The sequence below is a fragment of the Chiloscyllium plagiosum genome, unplaced genomic scaffold, assembly GCF_037043375.1.
Source record: "Chiloscyllium plagiosum isolate Xiang-an unplaced genomic scaffold, Cpla_swu_hap1 HiC_scaffold_10, whole genome shotgun sequence".
Lineage (NCBI taxonomy): Eukaryota > Metazoa > Chordata > Chondrichthyes > Orectolobiformes > Hemiscylliidae > Chiloscyllium > Chiloscyllium plagiosum.
The window spans coordinates 31,889,252-31,913,518 of NW_028270148.1; the positions used below are offsets into that span (position 1 = coordinate 31,889,252).

Consider the following 24,267-nt stretch of genomic DNA (forward strand, 5'->3'; position numbering starts at 1 on the left):
ACAGTTGAATTCTCAGAACTGCTATGATCTTCCAAAGTTGCACTGAGACACACCCATTCACAAATTAATGAGCTGTTTCACGGTAAGGTGAATCTGCAGAAGGAATTGAAGTTATGATTTCTCTTGCAAATGCTTTTCTGACATTTTATTGTTTTATGCCAGATTTTGGAGTGTTTCCCTCATTTTGCTTGAGAGAAAGGAAAAAGAAGAGGAGGCATAATAAAAGCAAACTATTCTTGGAAATTTGAAATAAAAGTAGAAAGTGGTGAGAATACTTAACAGGTCTGGCAGAATCTATGGAGGGAGAGAAACAGAGTTAATGTTTCAAGGTGACTATGACACTGATATATTCTGATGAGTCATATCCATTTTAAAATGTTAGATGCATTTCTCTTTCCATGAATACTGCCCAACACAATGAGGCATATTTGACTACACCAAAGTTGGAATGCCCTTACTTGCCTTTACTCTGCTACTGAATCACAAGAGACAGGAGCGTCAGGGCAGGAATGTAAATAAAATTGACTTATTCAGATGCACTTTCACCAAAGAGGCAGCAACACAGTTGTGTGGTCTGCTGGAAGATAACTTATATGAAGCTTCCAACAGCAGTGATAGTAGCAGTCAAGGTCACCACAGCCATGATCTTTTGTGGCTCAAATTCATTGCCAGCTCCCACAAGACAAAAATATCAGCAACCAACAGTGTACAGTGCACACATCCATCAAGTATGTCACTGGCAGTCATGCATTGTTCTTCAGGGTAGACACCTTCACTTTCCACATGCAAAATTGGATCCATAAAAGACAGGCTATCACAATCGTTTGTCCTTGCAGGATAATCTATTAGCCACTGAAGTATTGATGGCATCCATATGTTCATCTGGACTCCCATATGTAACTCACTTAACTTCATAGATCAGGTGGGACTAATGTTCATGTATGTCTTCAGTACCAACAATGCAGGACTGTACAGATTAGCACTCAATTTCCATTCAGCTATGGGCAGGTACAAGAAGACAGGCATGATGATCCCAATTTTGATCAAGTGAGGCTGATTCTGGAGCCATTTAAAATTGGTGGTGGGATCCTATTTTCACGAATCCATCCATTTCTGGTGCTACCAGTTTTCACCAGCACAGGATAATTGTACAGATAATGAGCCCCACTCTAAACTGCACTTCCGACCTGGCCAGATTCATTGCAGGGTTTACATCTGAGACCCACACAACCCTCCATGTTTGGTGGAGTCAGGCTCTCGAGGACATGTGGTACACACCCTTCAGATGAGTTGTGAACTATAATATGTAATCAGGAACCTATTGAAAGCTTGGTTTCAATGGTCTTATCCATTTATTCCCTGCTCCCTGTATGTTTTATCCATGATCAATTACCTCTATGGCCACCATGCCATCTTCATAATCTCAATGTCATCTCTATACCCATTCACCCAGGGTATACAATGAACAGAATCAATGAGTAATACAATAACAATGGCAAATGTTGAAATGCTGAGGGAAATGAAACAGAATCTGCAATCTGACAAGGAAGTCAATCAGACAGAACCATTATACTGTATATAAAATTATGAGGGGCATAGACAAGGTTGACAGGAAGAAACCTATCTGCTTGGTGGAGGGATCAATGACCAGGCACATAGATTTATAACAAGGGGCAGGAGTTTTAGAGGGGATTGAGGAAAGTTGTAGACCAAATAGGTGAACAGAACGCACAGCAGAGAGACACTTCTCAATTGATAACACCAGAACTGAGGAAATGTCTTTTCATTCGGTGGAAATCTGGAACTCACTGTTATTAAGGGTGGCAGAGATAGAAGCTGTCATAAGATTTAAGAAGTATGTAGATGTACACTTGTGATGCCAAGTCATACAAGGCATTAGAATAGTCAGATTGATTTTTTTCTTGACGCAGACTAAAGGGATTTTACTTTGGCTGTCGGCCTCTATGATTCAATAACTTGCTGACCTGAGCTGCTTATCTCAGGAAAAGGAAACCAACCCAATTATTATATCTTTTTAAAGAGTCTGGGTGGCTACAAGCATTAGCACGAGTTGATGAAGACTAGATTTGAAGTGCTCAGTAGCAATAAGCTGCCATGCATAAATGCTTTCATGGACTCATCTGCAATCACTGTCTCATCCATAATGACAGTAACATTTCTGATGATGGCAGAAGACTTTATTGTGTGTACAAAGTTAAAAATCACACAACACCAGGTTATAGTCCAACAGGTTTAATTGGAAGCACACCAGCTTTCAGAGCGACGCTCCTTCATCAGGTGATTGTGGAGGGCTCGATCGTAACACAGAATTTATAGCAAAAATTTGCAGTGTGATGTAACTGAAATTATACATTGAAGAATTGATTGTCTGTTAAGCCTTTCATCTGTTAGAATACAGTGGTAGTTTCATTTCTTTCATGTGTAAATCACAAAACCCTTTTTTTTAAAGTTGCCTTCTCGGGTTAGCTGTTAACAATGGTGATAGCTAGACAATATGTTGAAGGTGTTAGCCCCCTGTGTTCTCTGTCTATGACCTGATGTTTAGATTGATTCCAATCTAAAAAATGAGCTAACAGAGTTTTACATAAATTCATGCAGTTTTTGAGCTCAGAGTTCTACATGAATGTTTGTGGTTTTTGAGCAAAGTGCAATGTAACTCTGAAAGTAACAAAAAAATTCACCACACAAAATATATGTGTGCATGTGGGTTTTTGTCTGTCTGTGTGTGTGTCTGTCTGGGGTGGGGGTTGTGAGTGTGAGAAAGTGTGTGTGTAGTGAGTGCAGAGTGTCTTAAGTCTGTGAGGGGGTGCATGTGTGGGAGTGTGTGTGGGTGTCTGTGTGCGTGTCTGTGTGTATCTGTGTCCGTGTGTATGTGAGAGTGTGTGTGTGTAGGAATGTCTGTGTGTGTGTGTGTAGTGCAATGGTGATCACCTGTAATGTGACATGAACCCAAGGTCCCGGTTGAGGCCCTCCCTATGGGTACCGAACTTAGCTATCAGCCTCTGCTCGGCCACTTTTCTCTGCTGCCTGTCCCGAAGTCCACCTTGGAGGATGGTCACCCAAAGGTCCGAGGCTGAATGTCCTGGACCACTGAAGTGTTCCCCAACTGGGAGGGAACCCTCCTGTCTGTTGATTGTTGTGCATTATTGTGTGTATGCATTGTGGGCCTAATCAAGATTATATTTATTATTAGTATTATTTTTATTTTTCATTTGACAATGAGGATATAGGCATTGCTGCTTTATGGATATGTATGTGAAGCTTTGAAAGAAATATAATATCTATGAGGTCTTTTAACAGAAGATCTCAGTTCTGGTGTTATCAATTGAGAAGTGTCTCTCTGCTGTGCGTTCTGTTCACCTATTTGGTCTACAAAAACACCTTGGCAGATCTCCTGTGATTATTCATTCTTTTCCTCATTTATTTTTCTTGTCTTTAGGGTTTTGGATGTAGCATTAATTCTAGAGATAGTATTAAGTCAGAAAATAGCTTAAAATCATTGGCTCACTTTCTCCAAAGCAGAGTGCACACGTTTGCTGTGTGCCAAGTACACCCTTGAGATCCAAAGAGATCAACTTTCTCTTTTTTGTAATTCTTGCAGCAACATCTTCCATGTAACATTTGTCTTTATTCTCTGGCATCCTAGATTTTGAGCAATAAATTTGTTTTGACTGGTAATTTTTTTTCACTGACTATTCAGAAAGTAGCCACCCTCTTTTTAAGGGCAACATTTGTGCACAATTTCTAGATTTGTGATATTGCAAGACCCACTGGTGACAAGTTTAAATTTTAGTGAGAGATTATTATTATTGTTAAGTTGGCTGATCCAAGAAAACTGTGCATAGCTAAATGTCTGCATTTCAGTAAGCTGAGGGCATTCTGTGCTCTGATCTTGGTGTTTCAACTCGGGGAATGGAAAAAGGTTGATAATGAGAAATGGGTCTGTGTGAATTGGGCTTGGGCAGTTTAAAAGTAATTTTTAATTGGTATTGATCTGCCGATAAAATATTTCCTAAAATAGCATGAATTGGCAGCTTCACCCTCAATGCTCAAAGCTTGGTTTGTGTTCAGATAAATTCAGAAAAGGTGTTAGACTGATAGGTAAAGAGTACACACCTGAGACTGACAATGACTCATGCTGTAGGACAGAATGAAATGAGTTTTAGTTTGTATCTGGTCTAGTCCTATACCTTGTGTGGGAGTGTTTAATGCTGATGCGAAGTGCCTAAAATGGAACAATTTTTATTTCAGTGTTGACATCACTTACCCAGATCACACAAAAAAAACTTGAAAGCATTGGCAACTACTAAGACTACTTTTTTTGTTTTTCCTCTTCAGCAATGAAGCAATGGAAAACTTTCTATAAGTTTCAGGATATAATTGTATACCATAAAAATATGCAGGATTTGAAAAGACCATTGCAATCCGTCTGGTCAGTTGAATCTTCAGGAAGTAAATTGCACAATATATCATTTCAACTTGGTCTTTCACAAAATCGTTATTTTTTCAAATTAGTAGGACAAGATGAAAATGATCAGTTTTAAAAGGTTGTCTTTGTAATTTAGTACATTATATAGTGATCTTTACTATTAATAAACAGTAGACCATTTTAGCTCCTGTAACTTTTAGAAATTGCAAAATAACTCAGTGTTCCAAACCATTCACTTGATGACTATTATTGACTGACTTTGATTTTTTTGAGAACGTTTTCCATTAATTCTTTCTCCACAGTGTTCATTTTGTAATCACTCATATAGAACTTATAAATACATCCTGTTTTCTTAAACTGTGCATGTCCAGCACCTAGATTTCTTGACTGCCTCTCCAAATAATGATTGCTATCCTCAGCTTGTGTGGCCACCATTACTTTGTCTTCAAACTTAATGTTATTGTGAGAATTTGTTTTGTTATATGATGATAAATGGTTGTTAAGGCTAGCATGTCCTGTTCCTTTCACCTAAGGAAATACTTTGTGGTAATAACCTGAGGAATCATTTAGGTTATTTAGTAATTGAATGCATGATGTGTGCTTTTTTTTTGTGGCTATGGGATAATCCAGAAGATTGAAGACTCAAGCCTCTCTCCCTGAGGCATTCTGTGTCTTCTATATGAGAAATACTTCAAAGAAATTAGTTTGGGCAGTTAGTCATCACCCTCTGAGTGGACATGAACTCTCAGAGCAAAATTGTCCTTGAGTTGTCACAGTCTACCTCAGAAAGGCCCTAAGCTGGCCTGAAAATGGAAATCATGTCACATTAATGTCGGACAAGACACTTCTGATATTAGTGTTGAAGAATAGGGTGGAATAGAGCAAGCCGTTTGCTACATGTAACTGGTCCATAACTAAGTTTAATGGTAACACTGACTGCATGAAATAAAAAGAGCAATTTCATTCCACAGCAATACCATCCTTCATCTTCAATAAATAAAAAAAAGTGCTTAGCACAAAATATTGAATGTGTTCTAATGATTAGTTGAGAAGTTGTGCTTCTGGAAATTCTTGCTACTTTTAATGGTTATGCTAGCAACTTGTAACTTGGTAGAGTTTGAATTTCCTGCCTGATTAAAAAAAAATTGTTATGGAGGCATTAAGCTGGCATGAGTTTCTGTGCCTACTATATTAGTCCAGATATGCTGGTCTTCAAGGCATTCACCATTGGTGAAAGATTACAGGTTTAAAATATGACATGGGACGTGCTGTTACTGCTACATAATTAAGGCATTGTAGCTTAATCAGTTTCTTTCTTCCTTAAAATTCTGAAGGTAACTGCTGCTTTATTGAAAAATGGAAGAGTCTGAGGGGGGACTTCACAGTGCAGATGTTGAGAAAATGTGTTTCCACTAGTGGGGAAATCTCAAATTAGGGGGATCATTACAGAATAAGGGAACACTCATTTAAAACTGCAATGTGAATGAATTTCTTCTCTCAGAGGATAATGAATATCTGGAATTCTGTATCCTAGAGAGCTGTGGAGGCTAGATCAAATAAAGGAGAAGTAGATAGATATTGAAAAATAACGGAGTTGAGGTCTTTGGGGAACAAGCATGGATTTAAATAAAATTTTAATCTAACTCTAAAATCTAAAGAGGAATTAGGTCTAAGGCAGATCAGTCGTGCTCTTATAGAATTGTCAGGAAGGCATGAGGGGCTGAATGGTCTACTCTGCTTCTGTTTCTTATGTTCATGAATTTTCTGCAAGGAGCAAATCAATGAACATTGTCAAATTAATTCATAGGATATGGGTGTTGCCAGCTGGACTGGCATTTGTTGCACATCCCTAGGTGCTGTTGAGAAGTTGGTGATGAGCAGATGACTTTACCACTTTACCATCTCCATGACAATTATTAGTACAACTTTAGATATTTGTATACTAACAGTAAAGAACATCTTAGATTCAGCATTTTAGTGTGTCCTCTGTAATGTGCTATTATTAATGTGTTGCATTGCAAATTCCAAATATGGTTTGCAATGAGCAGCATTGTGCCGAGAGTGGTTTTATTTTTAAATCATCAGTATCCTGTGATTATGTCAAATTAATTGATTGGGTCAGCATTTATTGCCCATCCTTAATTGCCCTTCAGAAGATGGTGATAAGCTGCCTTCTTGATCCGCTGCAGTGTATTTTGTGGAAGTACATCCACAATGCCCTTTTGGGGGCGGGGGTGTGGGGAGGGGGATTTTTCCAGGTTTTCGAACAAGTGATACGGAAGGAATGACAATATGTTTACAAATCGGGATGGTCAATGGTGTGGGGGTGATCTTGCAGGTGGTGGTCTTCCTATGTATCTGCTGCACTTGTCTTAGGTGGAAGTGGTTATAACTTTAGAAGATGTTGTCTCAGAACGCTTTGATGAATTTCTGCAATGCATCTGGTAGATGGTACACACTGCTGATACTAAGCATTAGTGGTGGGGTGAATACATGTTTGAGGACATGGTGTCAATCATGCGGGCTGCTATGTCCTTGATGGTGTTGAACTTGTTGAGTGTTGCTGGAAGTGCAAGTGGGGAGTATTCCATCACACTCTTAATTTGTGCTTTGTAGATGGTGGACAAGCTTTGGAGAATCAGGAGATGAGTTACTCGCTGTGGTGTTCCTAGCCTTGATCTCCTTTTGTAGCCACTGTATTTATATGGCTAATCCCATTCAGTTTCTGGTCAGTGGTAACCCCCATGATACAGTGAGATATTCAGTGATGGCAATACCATTGAATGTCAAGGGGTGATGGTTAGATTGTGGTCATTGCCTGGTATTTGTGTGGCGCAAATGTTACTTGCTACTTTTCAGCCCTAGCCTGGGTATTCCCCAGGTCTTGCTGCATTTGGATATGGATGGTTTCAGTATCTGAGCAGTTGCAAATGACGTTGAACATCGTGTAATGATCAAAAAACATCCTCACTTTTGACACTGCGGTCAGGGTTGGTCGTTGATGACACATCTGAAAATGGTTGGGCCTAGGACACTACCCTGAGGAACTCCTGCTGAGATGACTGACCTCCAGTAACCACAACAAAAATCCAATGGCCCAGGTGTGGCATGGCTCCAACCAGCAGAGAGTTTTCCCCCTGATTTCTATTAACTCCAGGTTTGCTAGGGTTTCTTGATGCCACTCCATGAAATGCAGCCTTGATGTTAAGGGCCGTCACTCTCACATCACCCTTAAAATTCAGCTCTTTTGACCTTCTGCGAACCAAGAGTATGATGGCTTAGCCAAGGCTTCTCACCTAGATCCCAATTAAATCCGTAGTTGGAGTGTGAGCAATTTCCTTGTCCCACAACCAAGTGAGGCTCTCACATATGCAACTAATACCCATTTACATGCCTCCTCCTACCAGCTATGGGCAGAAGACTCACACATGCAGGAAACATTAAAAGCTGTTAGGCTAGGTGGCTGCAGGATTTGTGTGCAGTGGTGTATGTCATTCAAAGTGCCTTATCAAGAGACATGGCTTCAGTAAGTGGAAAGGTCCACTGAGAACTGATCTCCTTTCCTTGCTGTTCTGACCCCTATCCCTGTGAATCTCACTCTGTATTCCCAATGTGCCATCACACTCTTGTGCCTGGCTTCATTGGCAGATGTTCAGTGGGTGTAGCATCGGCAGCCGTCACTAATTCCCGTAGCCCTGCCAAGCAATGAAATCCTGCCAGCTTTCTGTCTGACCAGCAGTTCTCAGCAGGTGGGATTGCCATCCTTGTGCTTCTTGATCTCTAGGAAGACCCTTGTCCAGTTAACACTAAATGTGACAGGCCTTCCATCCCTAACAGCAATGTGAATGTACATAGGTAGATTAATAACTGCAGCAGTTCAAGAAGTCAGCTCACCACCACCTCCTGCAGGGCAATGACAGATGGGCAATAAATGTTGTCTCTGTCCTCAATGCCCACGTGCCATGAATAAATTTATAAAAGAGGTGGCATGGGCCTCCAACTGGCAGGTCAAACTCCTGTTCCCTCTATTAAATACTGACCTGTGTCATTTAGTTCCAGAAAGGAGGAGTGAAAGAGCCAAGCAAAATGCAATTGGAGCTTTATGTATGATACTTTTCTGAGTATGTAATGACATTTTTTTTAGGGTGTTTGGGATTGTAGTGAGCAACTCCCCTCCCCCCACCCCACAATGCCCATCCTACCCCAAACCACCAGATTGGTCAACACAGTTAAAATCCACAAAGTGAATGTTGAGAATGCACAACTTTGAATTAATAATCTTTAAGATATTAAATTGTCTTGCAGCAACAACTTTTATTTATTTTACCCTAATTTTCAAACTCTATGTTTTAAAGTCCTCCATGACCGTACCTCTCCCTATTGCTCTAGGCTTAACCTTCAGAGCTATCTACACTCCTCCAGTTCTGATCCCTTGACGATTACTATGTTATATTGCTTCTCCTCATTGGCAGTCATGCCTTCACTTTATTTGAATACCAAAACGCTATAATTCCCTTTTTAACTCTCACTCCTTTTCCAATTGCTTGTTAGTCAGCTATGACACAGTGGGTAATGGTCCTTACTTTAAATCAGAAACTTGTGGGTGTAGAGGCACTCCATTGACTTGAGTACAAAGATCTAGGTTGACACTCCTAGTAGCTCTGAAGGTGTGCTTGCTATCAAAGATATTAAACATTGGCCCTGTTTGTTCTCTTGGATAGACATAAAATTTGCGAAGGCATTATTTCTAAAATGAGTAGGGAAGTTTCCCCAGTGTTCTGGCTAATATTTATCATTCAGTGAACATCACAAAAACAGTTTGATCATTATCACATTGTTATTTGCTGAAATTTGTTTTGCACAAATTGGCTGCCAAGATATAGGATAAAGCATACAAGAAGTACTGGGTGTTTGTGATAAAGGGATGTTAATGATCATGGATGATTTTAATCTACATATAAAGTAGAATATTCAGATTGGCAATTGTAGCCAAAAATGGAATAGAATGCACAGAATACCTTTGACATTGGTTTTAGAGTAGTGTGTTCTTGAACCAAACAGAGAGCAGGTTATTTGAGTATTGTGTAATGTTTGTGAATTGTAACAGGATTAATTAATTACCTCAGAGTAAAGCCACCCCCAAATAACAATGACCACAATATGATTCAAAACTGAGTTGGAAACCACTTTTTCCAACTTAAGTAAGGGGACTGCGTGGATGTAAAAGCTGATCCAGCAGAGATGAATTTACATACACATTCGCGCAGTAGCAGCAGTGTACACCATCTGCACTAGAGCAGAAGTTCATCATAGCTCCATTGGTGCGCCTTCCAAACCTACAATCACTGCCATGGAGAAGGACAAGGGCACCATCACCAAGTTCCCCTTCAAGCCACTCACCATCCTGACTTTGAAATATATCCATCAATATCACTAGGACAAAATGCTGGAAACTCCTTTCCTAACAATACTGTGGGTGTAATTACACCAAATGGACTGCAATGCTTCAAGAAGGCAGCTCAGTACCATCTTCTCAAGAGCAACTAGTGATGGGCAATAAATGTTGACCCAGCCAGCAAAGAATAAGTGAAAAATAAGAGGTAAATCAACTGATACATTGGTAGACGTTTAAGAGAATATTTCAGAATGCTCACAATACGTATATTCATACTATATTAAAAAATTCTAAAAGGGAGGACCACTATCCATTGTAATTTTTTTAAAAAAAAGAAAACATTTAACATAAGGAAAAAACATATGACTGCATAAAGATGAGTGACAGGTCAAACGATTAGTCAGAATGTATAAAACAGTAAAGACTGACTAAAAGATTAATCAATAGGAAGAAATTAAAGTATGAGAGGAAGCAGAAATTTATACAGTCAACTAGATGTTCTATAGTTTTTAAAAAAGAAAAAGTGTGTTAATTCACTGGAGTGTGAGAATTTGTTGTTAATGGTGGGCAATAAGGAAACAATGGAAAAAAATGAACAAATACTTTGTTCTTGTCTTCACCATAGAGAATATTAAAAACATTCCAATAACAGCTGTAATTTAGGAGTTGGAAGGGAGCGAAACTCAATGAAATTAGAATCACTAGGGACATGGTACAAAACAAACTGGTGGAACTATTGGCTAGCAAGTCAGATGGTCCAGATGTGCTTCATCCTCGGGACTTAAATGAGACAGTTAATGAGGTAATAGAAGCATTTATTTTCCAAAAATCCCTAGTTAAATGGAAAAATTCCATCACACTACACAGTAACAAGTATCAGCACTCCCTCTATTTAAGAAGGGAGGTTAGCAGAAAACAAGAAATTATAGGCCAGTTAACTTGACATATGTTGGGGGGCAAAGTGTTAAAATTGAACATTAAAGAAGTTACAGTTGGGCACTCAAAAAGGCTCAAGGTTATCAGGAAGAGTAAGCATGGTTTTATGAAAGGAAAATCATGTTTATCCAATTTATTAGAATTCTTTAAAGCAGTATCATGTGCTTGAATAAAGGCAAGCCTTTAAACATACTGTACTTAGATTTCTAGAAGCCTTTTTTTGAGGTGCTACATCAAAGGTTTTTGCACTGTCATCTGTTCCCAAGGATCCACACCAAGCCAAACATCAACTACGCTTGGAAGGCATCAATTTGGTGAAAACGCTCTTTGGTCTGCCCAAAACCTGTTGGTCTTCTAGTGCAAAAGGGTTGACCTCGACTGAGTGTTGCCAACTGGCAAGATCCAGGACTATGTGCTGAGAGATGCATTAAAACAGCAGCCGCCAAGTCATAGTAGAGAAAGACCACTGTCTACGGTCAAAATATAATGAAGATCCATTCAGTCATCAGAACCTCCCTAAATATATGTAAATAGTGACATGTGTGAGTAGGAAATGCATTTGGTTTTTACAACTGCAGAAAATGTCAAATTCCAATGTTTGTTTTTCTCTTAATCTGCAAAGACTGTGCAGAACTGCCTTAGTACCTGTGTATATACATTAAAAAATGTTTATGAATAAAGTATATTTTTGCAATAAAAAATATCAGTGGGGAGAAAACAGCATTAATAACAGAACTCGAAGAGTCACTGGACTCAAAACATTAATCCTGTTTTCTCATCACAGATGCTGCCAGACCTGTTGAATTTCTCCGGCAGTTTCTGTTTTTGTTTTGCAAGTTAAGCATTCTTACTTCTTCATTTTATTTTAGAGGAATTGAATGCTACTTAAGTTGGGAAAGACTGCCAAATGAAGCAGCAGAAAACAATTTTAGGGTCCATGTGCATAAATCACAAAAAGCTACTACCATTGGTTTTGATATAACGGGTAACTCCATTCTCGTGCAATCTCACGTCATAGGAAAATTTGTGCAATGGCCATGCCATTTAAATTAATGGAGGCAGAATCACGTTATAACCAGTACAGGTAAGGAAAGTTTGCATTCTACAAATAACCGTCTAAATTTTTCAATCGCGTTAAAGCCAATTTGTGTTGAAGAAACAAGCATTATAGCAGAACTGACTGCATAAAGTTTAGCATGTGAAAACAAATGGAATGGAGTAAGAAAATAGGCATGTCTTACTGGAACTATATGAACCGTGGTCTGATTAAGTGGCAGAGCAGACTAACTTGATGGATTGAATGACCTAGTTCTGCTCCTATATCTTATTTTTTATCATCCACAGGTCTACCTAATCCTTCAGAACCTGTGGGTCCCTATGTATTTGACCTGTATTGGCAGCCATCTTACTATCATAGGGAAATTTGATGGGTTTGCCTTTGGTAACTACATTTATTGTTATTGGAAATCAGAAATGGTAGGAACACCACCACAAACATAGGGCAGTCTACTAAGTCTTCCCTCCCTAACAGATAACTATTGCTTTGAAATAACATGCTCAGGTTCCTTATTAAAATACTTTGCACATTGTACCATTTAATTGAAGCAACTATTATTTTGAAACAGCAAAAAACTGTTCAATTATTTGTTTGATCAACTGACATTCATGTTTTCTTTTTATCTCCAGGAGGTTTACTCATCTGCCACTGAAAACGATCCAAAGTTATTCTTTTGAAGGCCTTAGCAATATCATAAGAATGTAAGTTTAGTAAATGTTGAATTGGTAATTTTGAAAGTGTTTTAAATAATGACAATTCAATCAGACCAAAATACTTGCATTTTATAAATATCTAAATTTCATAAGGGAAAAATTATTTCATGGAATTAAATATTATCAGGATGTTGCCTGGTTACAGGGAGAGGCTGGATAAATCTGGATTGTTTACAATGGAAATATGAAGGCTGAGGGACAACCTGACAGAGGTCTGCAAAATTAAGAGAGGCATCGATAGGGCGGATAATCAGAGACTTTTTCCCAGCTTGGAAAGGTCAACTACAAAAGTGCACAGGATCAAGGTGAGAGGGGAAAGGTTTAGGGGATAAGTGCGGGGAACATTTTTCGCACAGAAGGTCATGGGTGCATGGAATGCAATGTCAGTGGAGATGGTGGAAGCAGGCACATTAGCAAAGTTTAAGGTGTATCTTGATAAACATGTGAACAGGAGATGAACAGAGGGATAGAAACAGCATATGGACAATTAGTAGTGGTTAGATAAAGGTATAGGAATTGTACAGGCTTGGTGGGCTGAAGGGCCTGTTGCTATGCTGTATTGTATTATATTGGATATTTGATTTCACTCTTATCTATCAAGTCTTAGCTAGAATATTTCCAACAAAGGCCTCCTACCTACCATGTACCATAACTTCAGGGTTTTTATTTTTGTCCCTTCCCTTCTTCGTCTACACATTTTGTCTCAGTGACATAATCTGATGATTGCTGATAGTTGTCAGCATCCATGTATGATGCTGACAACTAGCTTTATTTTCCATTACTTCTCCAACCTTTGTATCTGACTGATATCCAGTTCTGCATAATTACACTTTTTTGCTACATATCCTCACCACTCATTCCATTTTGCTATGCTGGTGCTCTCTTAGGTTAAAACAGATTGTTCGCAACTAGGATTCATCATTTAACACAAAACTGAACTTCCAACTTCATATCTTTTTTATTAATTTGTGGAGTATGGGCATATTCTAGCATTTATAAGATAGCATTTATAATCCATGCCTAATAACCCTTGAGAAAGTGGTACTGAGCTGCCTTCTCAAACTACTGATTACCTTGGGGTGTAGGCACACCCATTGTGTTGTTAGAGAGGGAGTTCAAGGATTTTGACTCAACATAAGTGAAGGAAGGGTGATATAGTTCCAAGTCAGGGCAGTTGAGGCTTGGAAGGGAACTTTCAGCAGGTGCTGTTTTGTGTATTTGCTGCTATTGTTATTGTAAGTGATAGAGTTTGCAGATTTGAAGCTGCAGTCGGAGGAGCCTTGGTGGTTTACTGCAGTGCATCTTGTACACGGCACACATTGCTGCCACTGTGCAGAGGTGGTGAAGGGAATGAAAGAGGTGGATAGCGTGCAAATCAAGTGGACTGCTTTGCTTTGGATTATGTTGAATCTCTCAAGTATTGTTGAAATGGCAACCACCACACAAATGGAAGGTACTCCAAAACACTTCTGACTTGCCCCTTGCAGATGTTAGATGGATATTGAGGAGGCAGGAAGTAAGTTAGGCCACACTGAGTTGTAAGCCAAAAATCTACATTTTTAGCCATAGTATTTATATGCTGGTCCAGTTCAGTTTCGGGTCAATGTTAATTCCCAAAATGTTGTCAATGGTAAATATAGCAATGGTAATGCTGTTGAACATCAGGGTGAAGATTATATTCTCTCTTCCTGGAGATGGTCATTGTCTGACACTTATGTGGTGTGAATCTTAAAAGTTACAGCCTAAATCAGGATATTGTCCAGGCTTTGCTGCACATGAACATGAGGTGCTTCAGTATATGAGAATTCGCAATGTTGTCGAACATTTTGCAATCATCAGAAATTATCCCCACATATGCCTTTATGATGGAAAGAAGCAGTAGAACTGAGTTTGGCCGAGGACACACATCTGAGGATTAATGACCAATAACTGTAGCCATCTTCCATTGTACTACGCAATGTCTCGTATCAACAGAGTTTGCTGACGATTCTCATTGACACAGTTTTGCTAGGGTGTTTTGACATTGCACTCAGTCAAATGCTGCATTGATGTGAAGGGCAGTAGCTCTCACCTTGCCTTCGGAGTTCAATTTATTTGTCTGTGTTTGGCCCAAAAGCTGTGAAGGAGAAAGTGAGGACTGGAGATCAGAGCTGAAAATGTGTTGCTGCAAAAGCACAGCAGGTCAGGCAGCATCCAGGGAGCAGGAGAATCGACGTTTCGGGCATGTTTCGGGATGCCTGAAACGTTGATTCTCCTGCTCCCTGGAAACTGCCTAAGCTGCTGTGCTTTTCCACCAACACCTTTTCAGCCCAAAAGCTGTGAAGTTGGGGCAGAGTGGCCCTGCTTGATTGTTATTGAGCACGTTATTGCTGAGCAAGTGCCACTTGATGACACCTTCCAACACCTTGTTGATGATCGAGAGGAGACTGATAGGGTAGTAATTGGCCTGGTTGGATATGTCCTACTTTTTCTGTAGGAAATCTTCCACATTACTGGGTAGGTGCCATTATTATAGCTGTACTGAAATATCTTGGCTAGATTTGTGATTGATTATTGCCAAAATGATGTCAGGGCCCATAGTTTTTGTTGTATCCTTTCATGCCAGCCATTTCTTCAAATCTTATAGAATGTTTCAAATAACCTGATGCCTGGCCTCTGTGTTACTTTGGTCCTGATAGGAAGTTGAGATTGTTTGTTCATTTGGCACTTCTACGTGAAGATTATCCCAAATGCTTCGGCTTTTCCTTTTTCACTAATGTGCTGGGCTCCCCCATCACTGAGAATGGAAATACTTATGGAGTTTCCTCTTCTGCCTTGTTGTTTAATTATTGACCACGATTCATGGCAGTACTGTAGAGTTTGGATTTATTTGCTCCAATGCTTAAGCCCTCTTCCACAAATATTAACATACCATTTGCATCACAAATCGTTGTGACTCCTATAATAAGTGGTGTGACAATTGGTAAATTTACATCCAGGATTGAGATACATGTTGCAGACCATTACTTTCTGATTGAAATGTTCCAGCTTTGAGCTGATGCAACGGAAATACAGTAGCTGTGACCTAACCAGTCTAGGCAAAGTGGTTTTAGAGTGATAGCTTTTTGAATACAGAATTGTGTATCTGTTGTTTTAAAAGATAACTATTGGTAGTAACTTATGCCTGCCGTCTTGCGCCCATTTAAATACTGTGATGCCCAGGAGATTAATGCTTTCCTTGTGTATTGTGGCTGTAAGTTCAATGAACTGTTGATAATGAATGAGGATCCTTCTAATTCTGCTTCTTCATGAATGCAAGCGCACCTTATGTCAACACAAATATCGTTACTATATTACTATAAAAAATTATATATGACCATAACAAACTATAATAAATTAGCTATTAAGAAGGAAAAGTTTCTGAAAACTGAAACATGGCCTTTGAAAATCTCAAGAGCACATTCGAGAAAAAAATTAGCTTGACCTCTGGATCAGAAATATGAATTTCAGTAATGCATCCTCCTTGGGGTGTAGGATGATTAGGAGATGGAGCAGCGGTAACACAAAAGAAGGTAAGCAGCTCATAAAAGGATGAGGGATTAGAAAAGACTCTCAGTCGGATTTCTTTGAGGAGAATTTCTCTTATCTCACGTAAACCTTGAGCAGTGCGTGCATTGTCAATGTTTTACATGAAAAGCTCACACAACACTGTCACTCTTGCAGCCAGATCTGCAATTGCAGCAGGGCAAGGACAGTGCATTCAGTGGACACGATGATGACCATGGCCATGAATTGCTTCACATGATTGCTGTTATAGCAGGAAAATATATTATCTCCAGTATCTCCCAGTTTGCTATCCACTGCTCCACAAGGGAGTGACAGATGTCCTATATCCCAGGAGAGGGGAGTTCTAGGTTTTCTCTGATCAGAGGGAAGCATGTGGAGCTTGCATGTGGCTTTGTCAGGAGTGTCAGCTTCCTCATGGTACAAGTTGCCATCAACTGCATGCTGCAGAAACCAACCACGGAGATATTCTATAACTGTAAAGGATACAACTTGCTGAGTGTAGAGTTGGTATGTGTCGAGTCACAGTACATCAGTTCGGTGAATACCTGCTAGCCTGGAGCAGTCATGGTGCTTCTTTTTCTACATCAGCCCACTGTTCTGTGAGTATTTGAGGCGCCATGTAAAATCAAACAGTGGCTGCTGTACAGCCAGGATAATTCACTTAAAGACTGGCCAATTACTCTGCTTCATAATTCAACCACATGGCCAGAATGTGTGCATTGTTAGCCATGCTGTCAGAGGTAACATCGCAGAGCAGCTTACTTGGGTACTCAACAGCTTGCAATCTGCACGACTCTAGCAGAGCCTTCTGTCTGCAGGATCCTCACAACTTGGTCACATAAGGACACAGCTGAAAATATGTTGCTGGAAAAGCACAGCAGGTCAGGCAGCATCCAAGGAGCAGGAGAATCGACGTTTCGGGCATGAGCCCTTCTTCAGGATTCCTGAAGAAGGGCTCATGCCCGAAACGTCGATAGATTCCTGAAGAAGGGCTCATGCCCAAAACGTCGATTCTCCTGCTCCTTGGATGCTGCCTGACCTGCTGTGCTTTTCCAGCAACACATTTTCAGCTCTGATCTCCAGCATCTGCAGTCCTCACTTTCTCCACATAAGGACACAGCCCTTGCCACATGTGGTGTAGTGAATAACTGAGGATAAGGAGGCAGAAGTGGGTACTGCAGATGCTGGAGATTAGAGTCAAAATTAGAGCGGTGCTGGAAAAGCACAGCAGGTCAGGCAGCATCCAAGGAGCAGGAAAATTGATGTTTCAGGCAAAATCCATTCCTGATGAACGTTGATTTTCTTGCTCCCTGGATGCTGCCTGACCTGCTGTGCTTTTCCAGCACCACTCTAATCTTAACTGAGGATAAGGAGTCAACCATCAAATCCCATTTTGTGAACATTTTGTGTTTGCATCATCCGATTACTATTTTGTTGGGTTATATGTCAAATTACCATTAACAACAGCTACACACCTTACCATCACAGCATTCTTTTGACAACAATGCTGAAACAAAATGACAAAACAACCGTTCGCACTAACTTTGTCCTGCAAATTATTGATCATTCTATGCAAAGTTCAAGAGATCATTCTGTAGAGTTCACTCAGGGTTTACATTACTTTGTCTGGTCCCAAACTCCTATGGTGGCTACAGCATGGCTATGAAAGGCTCCTGACCTCTGAGTGAATGGGGATGGGGGTGTGTAAAGGTAGTCTGACAGCATGTCCCTAAGCAACTCTGAGTCTAGAATTTTGGGCTGCACCAACTGTGCAAGGGTAGTGACAGCTTAAGCTTACTGATGAGCAACAGTGGTAGGAACATGAAAAGCTGCCATCCTGGAAGAAAACAGCAGCTTCATGCTGCATGAAGCCACTGCCACTCCCCTAGTGAAGTGCCTCAGTAATCCTTGTGAAGAGTTGGAGAACAGATTGCTGGACTGCTTTGAGATTTTGAAAGTCCTATTGGACACTGTTACCAGCAACAGCGATGGAAGCAGTCTGAGCTTGAATGCCAGCAAGATGACCTTGATTAACTTCATATCTGCGCCTCCATTGCAGTGATTGGATATTGAGAAGATTTTGATTGTACTGCACTGGAAACTGTGACATTGCCCAGATACTGGTTGATGGCTGAAAATGTGTTGCTGGAAAAGCGCAGCAGGTCAGGCAGCATCCAAGGAACAGGAGAATCAGGAAGGGCTTATGCCTGAAACGTCGATTCTCCTGTTCCTTGGATGCTGCCTGACCTGCTGCGCTTTTCCAGCAACACATTTTCAGCTCTGACCTCCAGCATCTGCAGCCCTCACTTTCTCCTCGAAGATACTGGATGATGGTAGGATCTGCAAAGTCTCTCATCAAGTTGTCTGGAAAGGAGAGACTTTAAACTCTGAGAAAAGTCCATTAACAAGTTGGGATGTGTACACCTCCCTGCTCCTGGACAGTGGTTAGGGTTGCAAGAAAAACTTTCCAAAAAATTGAAATTTCAGATGTTTGGAATCACCTTCAGTAATCAATTCCATCATCCTCCAAAGCTGGCTATTATGAAATTCTTCAAGTATGCAATACACCAGCTTTGATCTGGGGTTGAACTGGCACCTTAGCAGCAATAATCTCTCAAAGTTGTTGTGTTTCTCTACTAGTACAACCTGTACCCTATTTATCATTTAACTTCAGCTAAATACTTGGTTGATAGTTAAATAACTTTATCAACAAACTCATACACCTTTGTCTCTCTTACTGTGAACTAGTGTTCCATTTAGCATTTGCTACCTGTTGCTCTGGCTACCTGTAAGATATAAATCTTCCTTAAACTGATCGCAGTGTTCCTAAATATTTGTCTTCCACCTTTATACAATTTGAAAATATTGAGAGCTTAACCCATTGTTCAATTCAATATGTATTCAAAAATAATAGCACCAACCCTTGGGTACACAGAGCATAATTTCAGACTTTGAAGATGATGCAAAATTCAAAAGAAGTAATACATGAAGAGGGGAATAGTAATAAAATTCAGAAAAAGGCAGACTGATGAAATGGAAAGACATGTGACAGATGCAATTTAATACAGAAATATAAAATGAAGCATTTTGATTGGAAAAATAAGATTATAAACCAATCCGTATTAACAATCTGTATTTTATAGAGTGCCTTTAAGGTAGTGAATCACCCCAAGGTACTTCATGGGAGTTTTACAAAGTAAAATTTCATGCTGACCCACAGAATTAGATATTTGGGTAATGGCCAAAGGCTTGGCAAAAGAGGTGGACTTTAAGCAAGGTTTTAAAGGAGAAATGAAAGATAAGAGAGTTAGAGTATTTTAAGCAAGGATTTCTGGAATTACATTACTTACTTTCCAATCCCCATCAATATTTCCTGAATTTAACAACCTCCCTCAAATATGGTTAAATTTCTTTGGGTGCGAGTTATTTAGAACAGATACTTTGTTTTAAGAACATCTGACCTTTTTACGTTTGTTGTTTGCCTCATCTTCCTCCACAGTTCTGAAACCTGGATCCACAATCCACAATAAGTGAAAAGAAAGCAAACTCGTTGTCATAAGATAAAATTAAATCATATCCTACTTACATGCACGCAATATTAGGGTCCTCTACAATCTCAAGGTGTGAACAGGGGTTTGCCACGTATAAAGGCAAAAAATAGATCTTATTGTGGCATCTGGGTATTGCTGGCTGGCCAACATTTATTGACCATCCCGAGTTGCCTTTCAGAAGGTGATGGCAAGCTGCTTTCTTGATTGGCTGCAGTCCATGTGCTTCAAGTTGACCAACAATACCCATAGGGAATACCAGGACTTTGACCCAAGACAGTGATAGAACTGCAATATATTTCCAAGTCAGTATGGTGAGTAGCTTGCAAGAGAACTTGCAGGTTGTGGTGTTCCCATGTATTGTCTGCCCTTGTCCTTCTAGATGGAAGTTGTTGTGAATTTGGAAGGTGCTGTCTACTGAGGATCTTTGATGAATTTCTGCAGTGCATATTGTTGCTATTAAGCGTCGGTGGTGGAACAAGTGAATATTTGTGGATGTGGTGCCAACAAAATGGGCTGCTTCAACTTGGATGATGTCAAGCCTCTTGAGAGTTGTTAGAGCTGCACCCATCCTTGCAGCACATACTCCTGACTTGTGCCTTCTATATGGTAAACAGGCTTTGGGGAGTAGGAGATGATTTACTTCCTGCAGTATTCCTGACCTCTGACCTGCTCTTGTAGCCACTGTCTTTATATGGTGAGTCCAGTTAAGTGTTTGGTCAAGGGTAACCCCAAGGATGTTGATAGTGGGAGATTCAGTGATAGTAACACCAATGAATGTCAAGGATTGGTGGTTAGAATGTCTCTTGCTGCAGATAGTCATTGCCTGGCATTTGTGGGGCATGAAGTTTACTTGCTGCTTGTCAGCCCAAGCCTGGTTAATGCCCAGATCTTGTATTTGAGCTGGACTGCTTCAGTATCTGAGGAGTCACAAATGATGTTGAACATTGTGCAATCATCACCGAACATCTCCACTTCTGATTTTATGCTGAAAGGAAGGTCTTTGATAAAACAGATATTTGGGTCTACGACACTACCCTGAGAAACTCCTCCAAGAGATATCTTGGAGTTGAGGTGATTGACCTCCAATAACCATAACCATATTCCTATGTACCAGGTATGACTTCAATTAGGTGTTGCCATACCTAACCATAATTACCTGGGCACATTACTAAAAGCTTATTTAGAGTTTGATATGTGGATCAATTCAATCAAAGTTTGGAGAGATAAACCTAAGTAATTTGATGTAAATGTAACATGCATTTATGGTGTAGAGGTTAATTAAAAATCAGACATGATTATATTGATCCTCACTTTTGAAATGAGAAAGTCAATAAAAATGCCCCTTGTATTGCTGCAGTGTTTCCATCTACAAATATATGCAAGTCATGTCTTTAAAGCTCCATATAAAGAAATAAATTACATGGAAATAAATATGCAAAAAGTAATAAATGTTCTGAAAGTTATGCTTGAAGTTTATTTACATTTGTCCTCTGTATTTAAGTGGGGTTGATGATGTTATCAAATGCACTGACTGACTTGCATGTCTTCATTCATGATAGCTGAAGAGAAACTCAACCTAGAATTCCTAAAGTACAAGACTGAAGTGTTATTTTTGACAAACTAAAACCAAACTAGTTGCAGCAAATTGTAACAAATATTGATTGTAACATGCTGCTTCCAATCAGCAATAACTTGCAGTAGTCCTTTGTGGACTATTGACATGTATGAAAGGCATATCTTATTCAAGAATTCTTATTTTGGATCGAGCTACTAGACTGTAAATATTTGAAAGTCCTGAAAATGTACAAAGGGGATCACAATGTACAATTAACATGTCTATTGCTTCTGTTGGAAGCTGCACACAAACTTTGTGCTGCCAATTCACCTTTATGACTAAACCATGCAGCCAGTGCTAAATTTGTTATTGAGGGTGGCATGACTCAGCAGGAGGCAAAGCTGGAACAAGTTGAACCTAGCCTGCGCTGATAATTGTGTATTAATCGTATGTGGGCAGTGAGCAGTGGGTATTTATTGTTGTTTCACAAGTAAGAATTCCCTTATTACTTCACTTGAGTTTGTAGAAGTAATCCTTCCGTTAATTGATTCCTCCTTCCTTGCCCCCATATCACATTCCCTTCTTTCTGTTCTTTTTTCCCATCCTTGCCCCTTCTCAATTGCGTCAAAACTATTTCCATTTCTAAAGTTTCCAGTGTCTGATGAAAAGACATTTAACTGTATTATGAACTCTCTATCTTCACAAATACTAACAAACCCAGTTTTTCCAGAATTTTCTGCTTTTATTTCATATTGCTAGCAATTACAGCACTTTGTTGAACTGTTTTGTGTATTCAAAGACAAATCTAAAGTCTCTTTAAATTTTTTTTCATATTAATGGTGTGGAATTGGAAAAGTGTTAAGTTAGAATGCTATACAGTGGACCTGAATAAGTAGTTGGAAATGTGTTGCTGGAAAAGCGCAGCAGGTCAGGCAGCATCCAGGGAACAGGAGAATCGACGTTTCGGGCATAAGCCCTTCTTCAGGCTTATGCCCGAAACGTCGATTCTCCTGTTCCCTGGATGCTGCCTGACCTGCTGCGCTTTTCCAGCAACACATTTCCAGCTCTGATCTCCAGCATCTGCAGACCTCACTTTCTCCTGAATAAGTAGTTGTTTTGTCCACTAAACTGTACACAGAGTGAATGGTAGATAAATTGGCTAATTAGAACTTCGTGTATTAGGAATAGTTGAGTATGGTTTTGGTTGAGTGGAATTCTATATTTAGATCTGAACTGTTCTTTAATCATCTCTGTGTATAAGTAGAGTTGGCTTAATATAGTAAGAGATGGCTGGATAATTGTCTCCAAAAAGATATGGTGGTTTGCTGCCTACTTGGTTTGAACACCATGCACTAGTGCATAAGAGGACAGAACTCCAAGTTAGTTAAACACATATGATACTGATTGTTTACCAGAATGTAAAGTGACAATGACTGTGAGTTTCCCAAAAAAAACTTACAGCAAATTAAATGATAGCAAGACAATGTAACACCAAATTTCAGCAGAAAAAAAATGAGGACACTTTACACTAGTTTAACACTACCTCTAAGTTTCTTTAATCTTTGAAGGTGATTCAGTAGAAACTCTTATTTATTAACCCCAGGCCCAATGTTCAAAAGTACGCAATCCCTGATCAGGCAACCCAGCATTGGGAAGGGGGTGGACCACTATGAATCACCCTTCCAGTCCTTGCTGCTAACCCCTCCCTCCCTGGCTGGACACTCCATTCCTCCAATCCCATCTTGCCATTGCTCACCAGTGTCTGCATTCATGGTGATCGTAGGCCTAAGATGGTTAAGTAACTCAGCAGTCACACCTGCCCATTGGCAATTCCCATCAATGAAAAGCTGCCAGCCTTGATTGGTGATAGCATCTGGATTGGGACTTTCTTCCACATGGGTCTTTGATCCTGTGAAGGCCTGCTGCTGCTCAGTTATGTACAAAACTGGTATTTAATGTACCATGTCTTCCCCGGGAAGACAATGGAGTGCTCGCCTCATCTCGGCAGGACTTGTGAGACCCTGTGTTGCCTTCATTAAACAATACCCACTGTGTAAGTCCTACAATTTTCTCAAGCCTAATTGTTTATCTTGACTTCTGTTTAACATTGCATTTCACATACTAATGACACTAGATGCTCAATAAAGTCAGCAGGCTTGCTGTAAATTTAATGAAATTCTAGGGTGTTGACATTTTCAGTGAATAAACCTTCATTTATCATTATATAGGTATCTCACAATAAAAACATGCAAAAAACAAAGTTTGGGTTAGACCTTGTATGTAGCTGCCCAGAGTTATGACAATAGGACAAATTTGTAGTGAATTACAATAAAATAAACTTTAAAATGTGTTACAGGCATCATAAGTGGAATAAATACTGGAAGGGGAGAGTGCAACATTTACTAAATGGCAATTTTTTTTAATAGTTGTGTATGTCAGAAGTCACAGAACACCAGATTATAGTCCAACAGGTTTATTTGAAATCACAAGCTTTCGGAGTGCTGATCCTTTGTCAGGTGAAGTCTCTTAACACAGCTCCTGATGAAGGATGTGCACTCCAAAACCTGTGATTTCAAATAAAACTGTTGAACTATAACCTAGTGTTGTGTGACTTCTGACTTTGTACACCCCAGTCCAACACCAGCACCTCCACATCTTACTGTGTAAGATGGACTGGCTGTTGTCTATAAAATTCTGGCTTAGAGGTGCTGCAAAAGTACAGCAGTTCAGGCAGCATCCGAGGAGCAGTAAAATCAACGTTTCGGGCAAAATCCCTTCATCAGGAATACAGGCAGAGTGCCTGAAGGGTGGAGAGATAAATGAGAGGAGGGTGAGGGTGGGGAGAAAGTAGCATAGAGTACAATAGGTGAGTGGGGGAGGGGAGAGGTCGGGGGGGAGGGTGGAGTGGATAGGTGGAATAGAAGATAGGCAGGTAGGACAAGTCATGGGGACAATGCTGAACTGGAAGTTTGGAACTGGGATGAGGTGGGGGAAGGGGAAATGAGGAAACTGTTGAAGTCCACATTGATGCCCTGGGGTTGAAGTGTTCTGAGGCGGAAGATGA

General features: G+C 39.9%; 1 protein-coding gene across 1 annotated transcript in view; it reads left to right on the forward strand.

Moving 5' to 3' along the window:
- LOC122553174 (lutropin-choriogonadotropic hormone receptor-like) overlaps nucleotides 1-24,267 on the forward strand; it is a 111,154-nt gene that overhangs the window by 20,023 nt on the left and 66,864 nt on the right. The window contains exon 2 of the mRNA XM_087990964.1: nucleotides 12,468-12,539. Within this exon, the coding sequence (XP_087847090.1) occupies nucleotides 12,468-12,539 (72 nt within the window). The remainder of the gene's footprint in view (nucleotides 1-12,467; nucleotides 12,540-24,267) is intronic.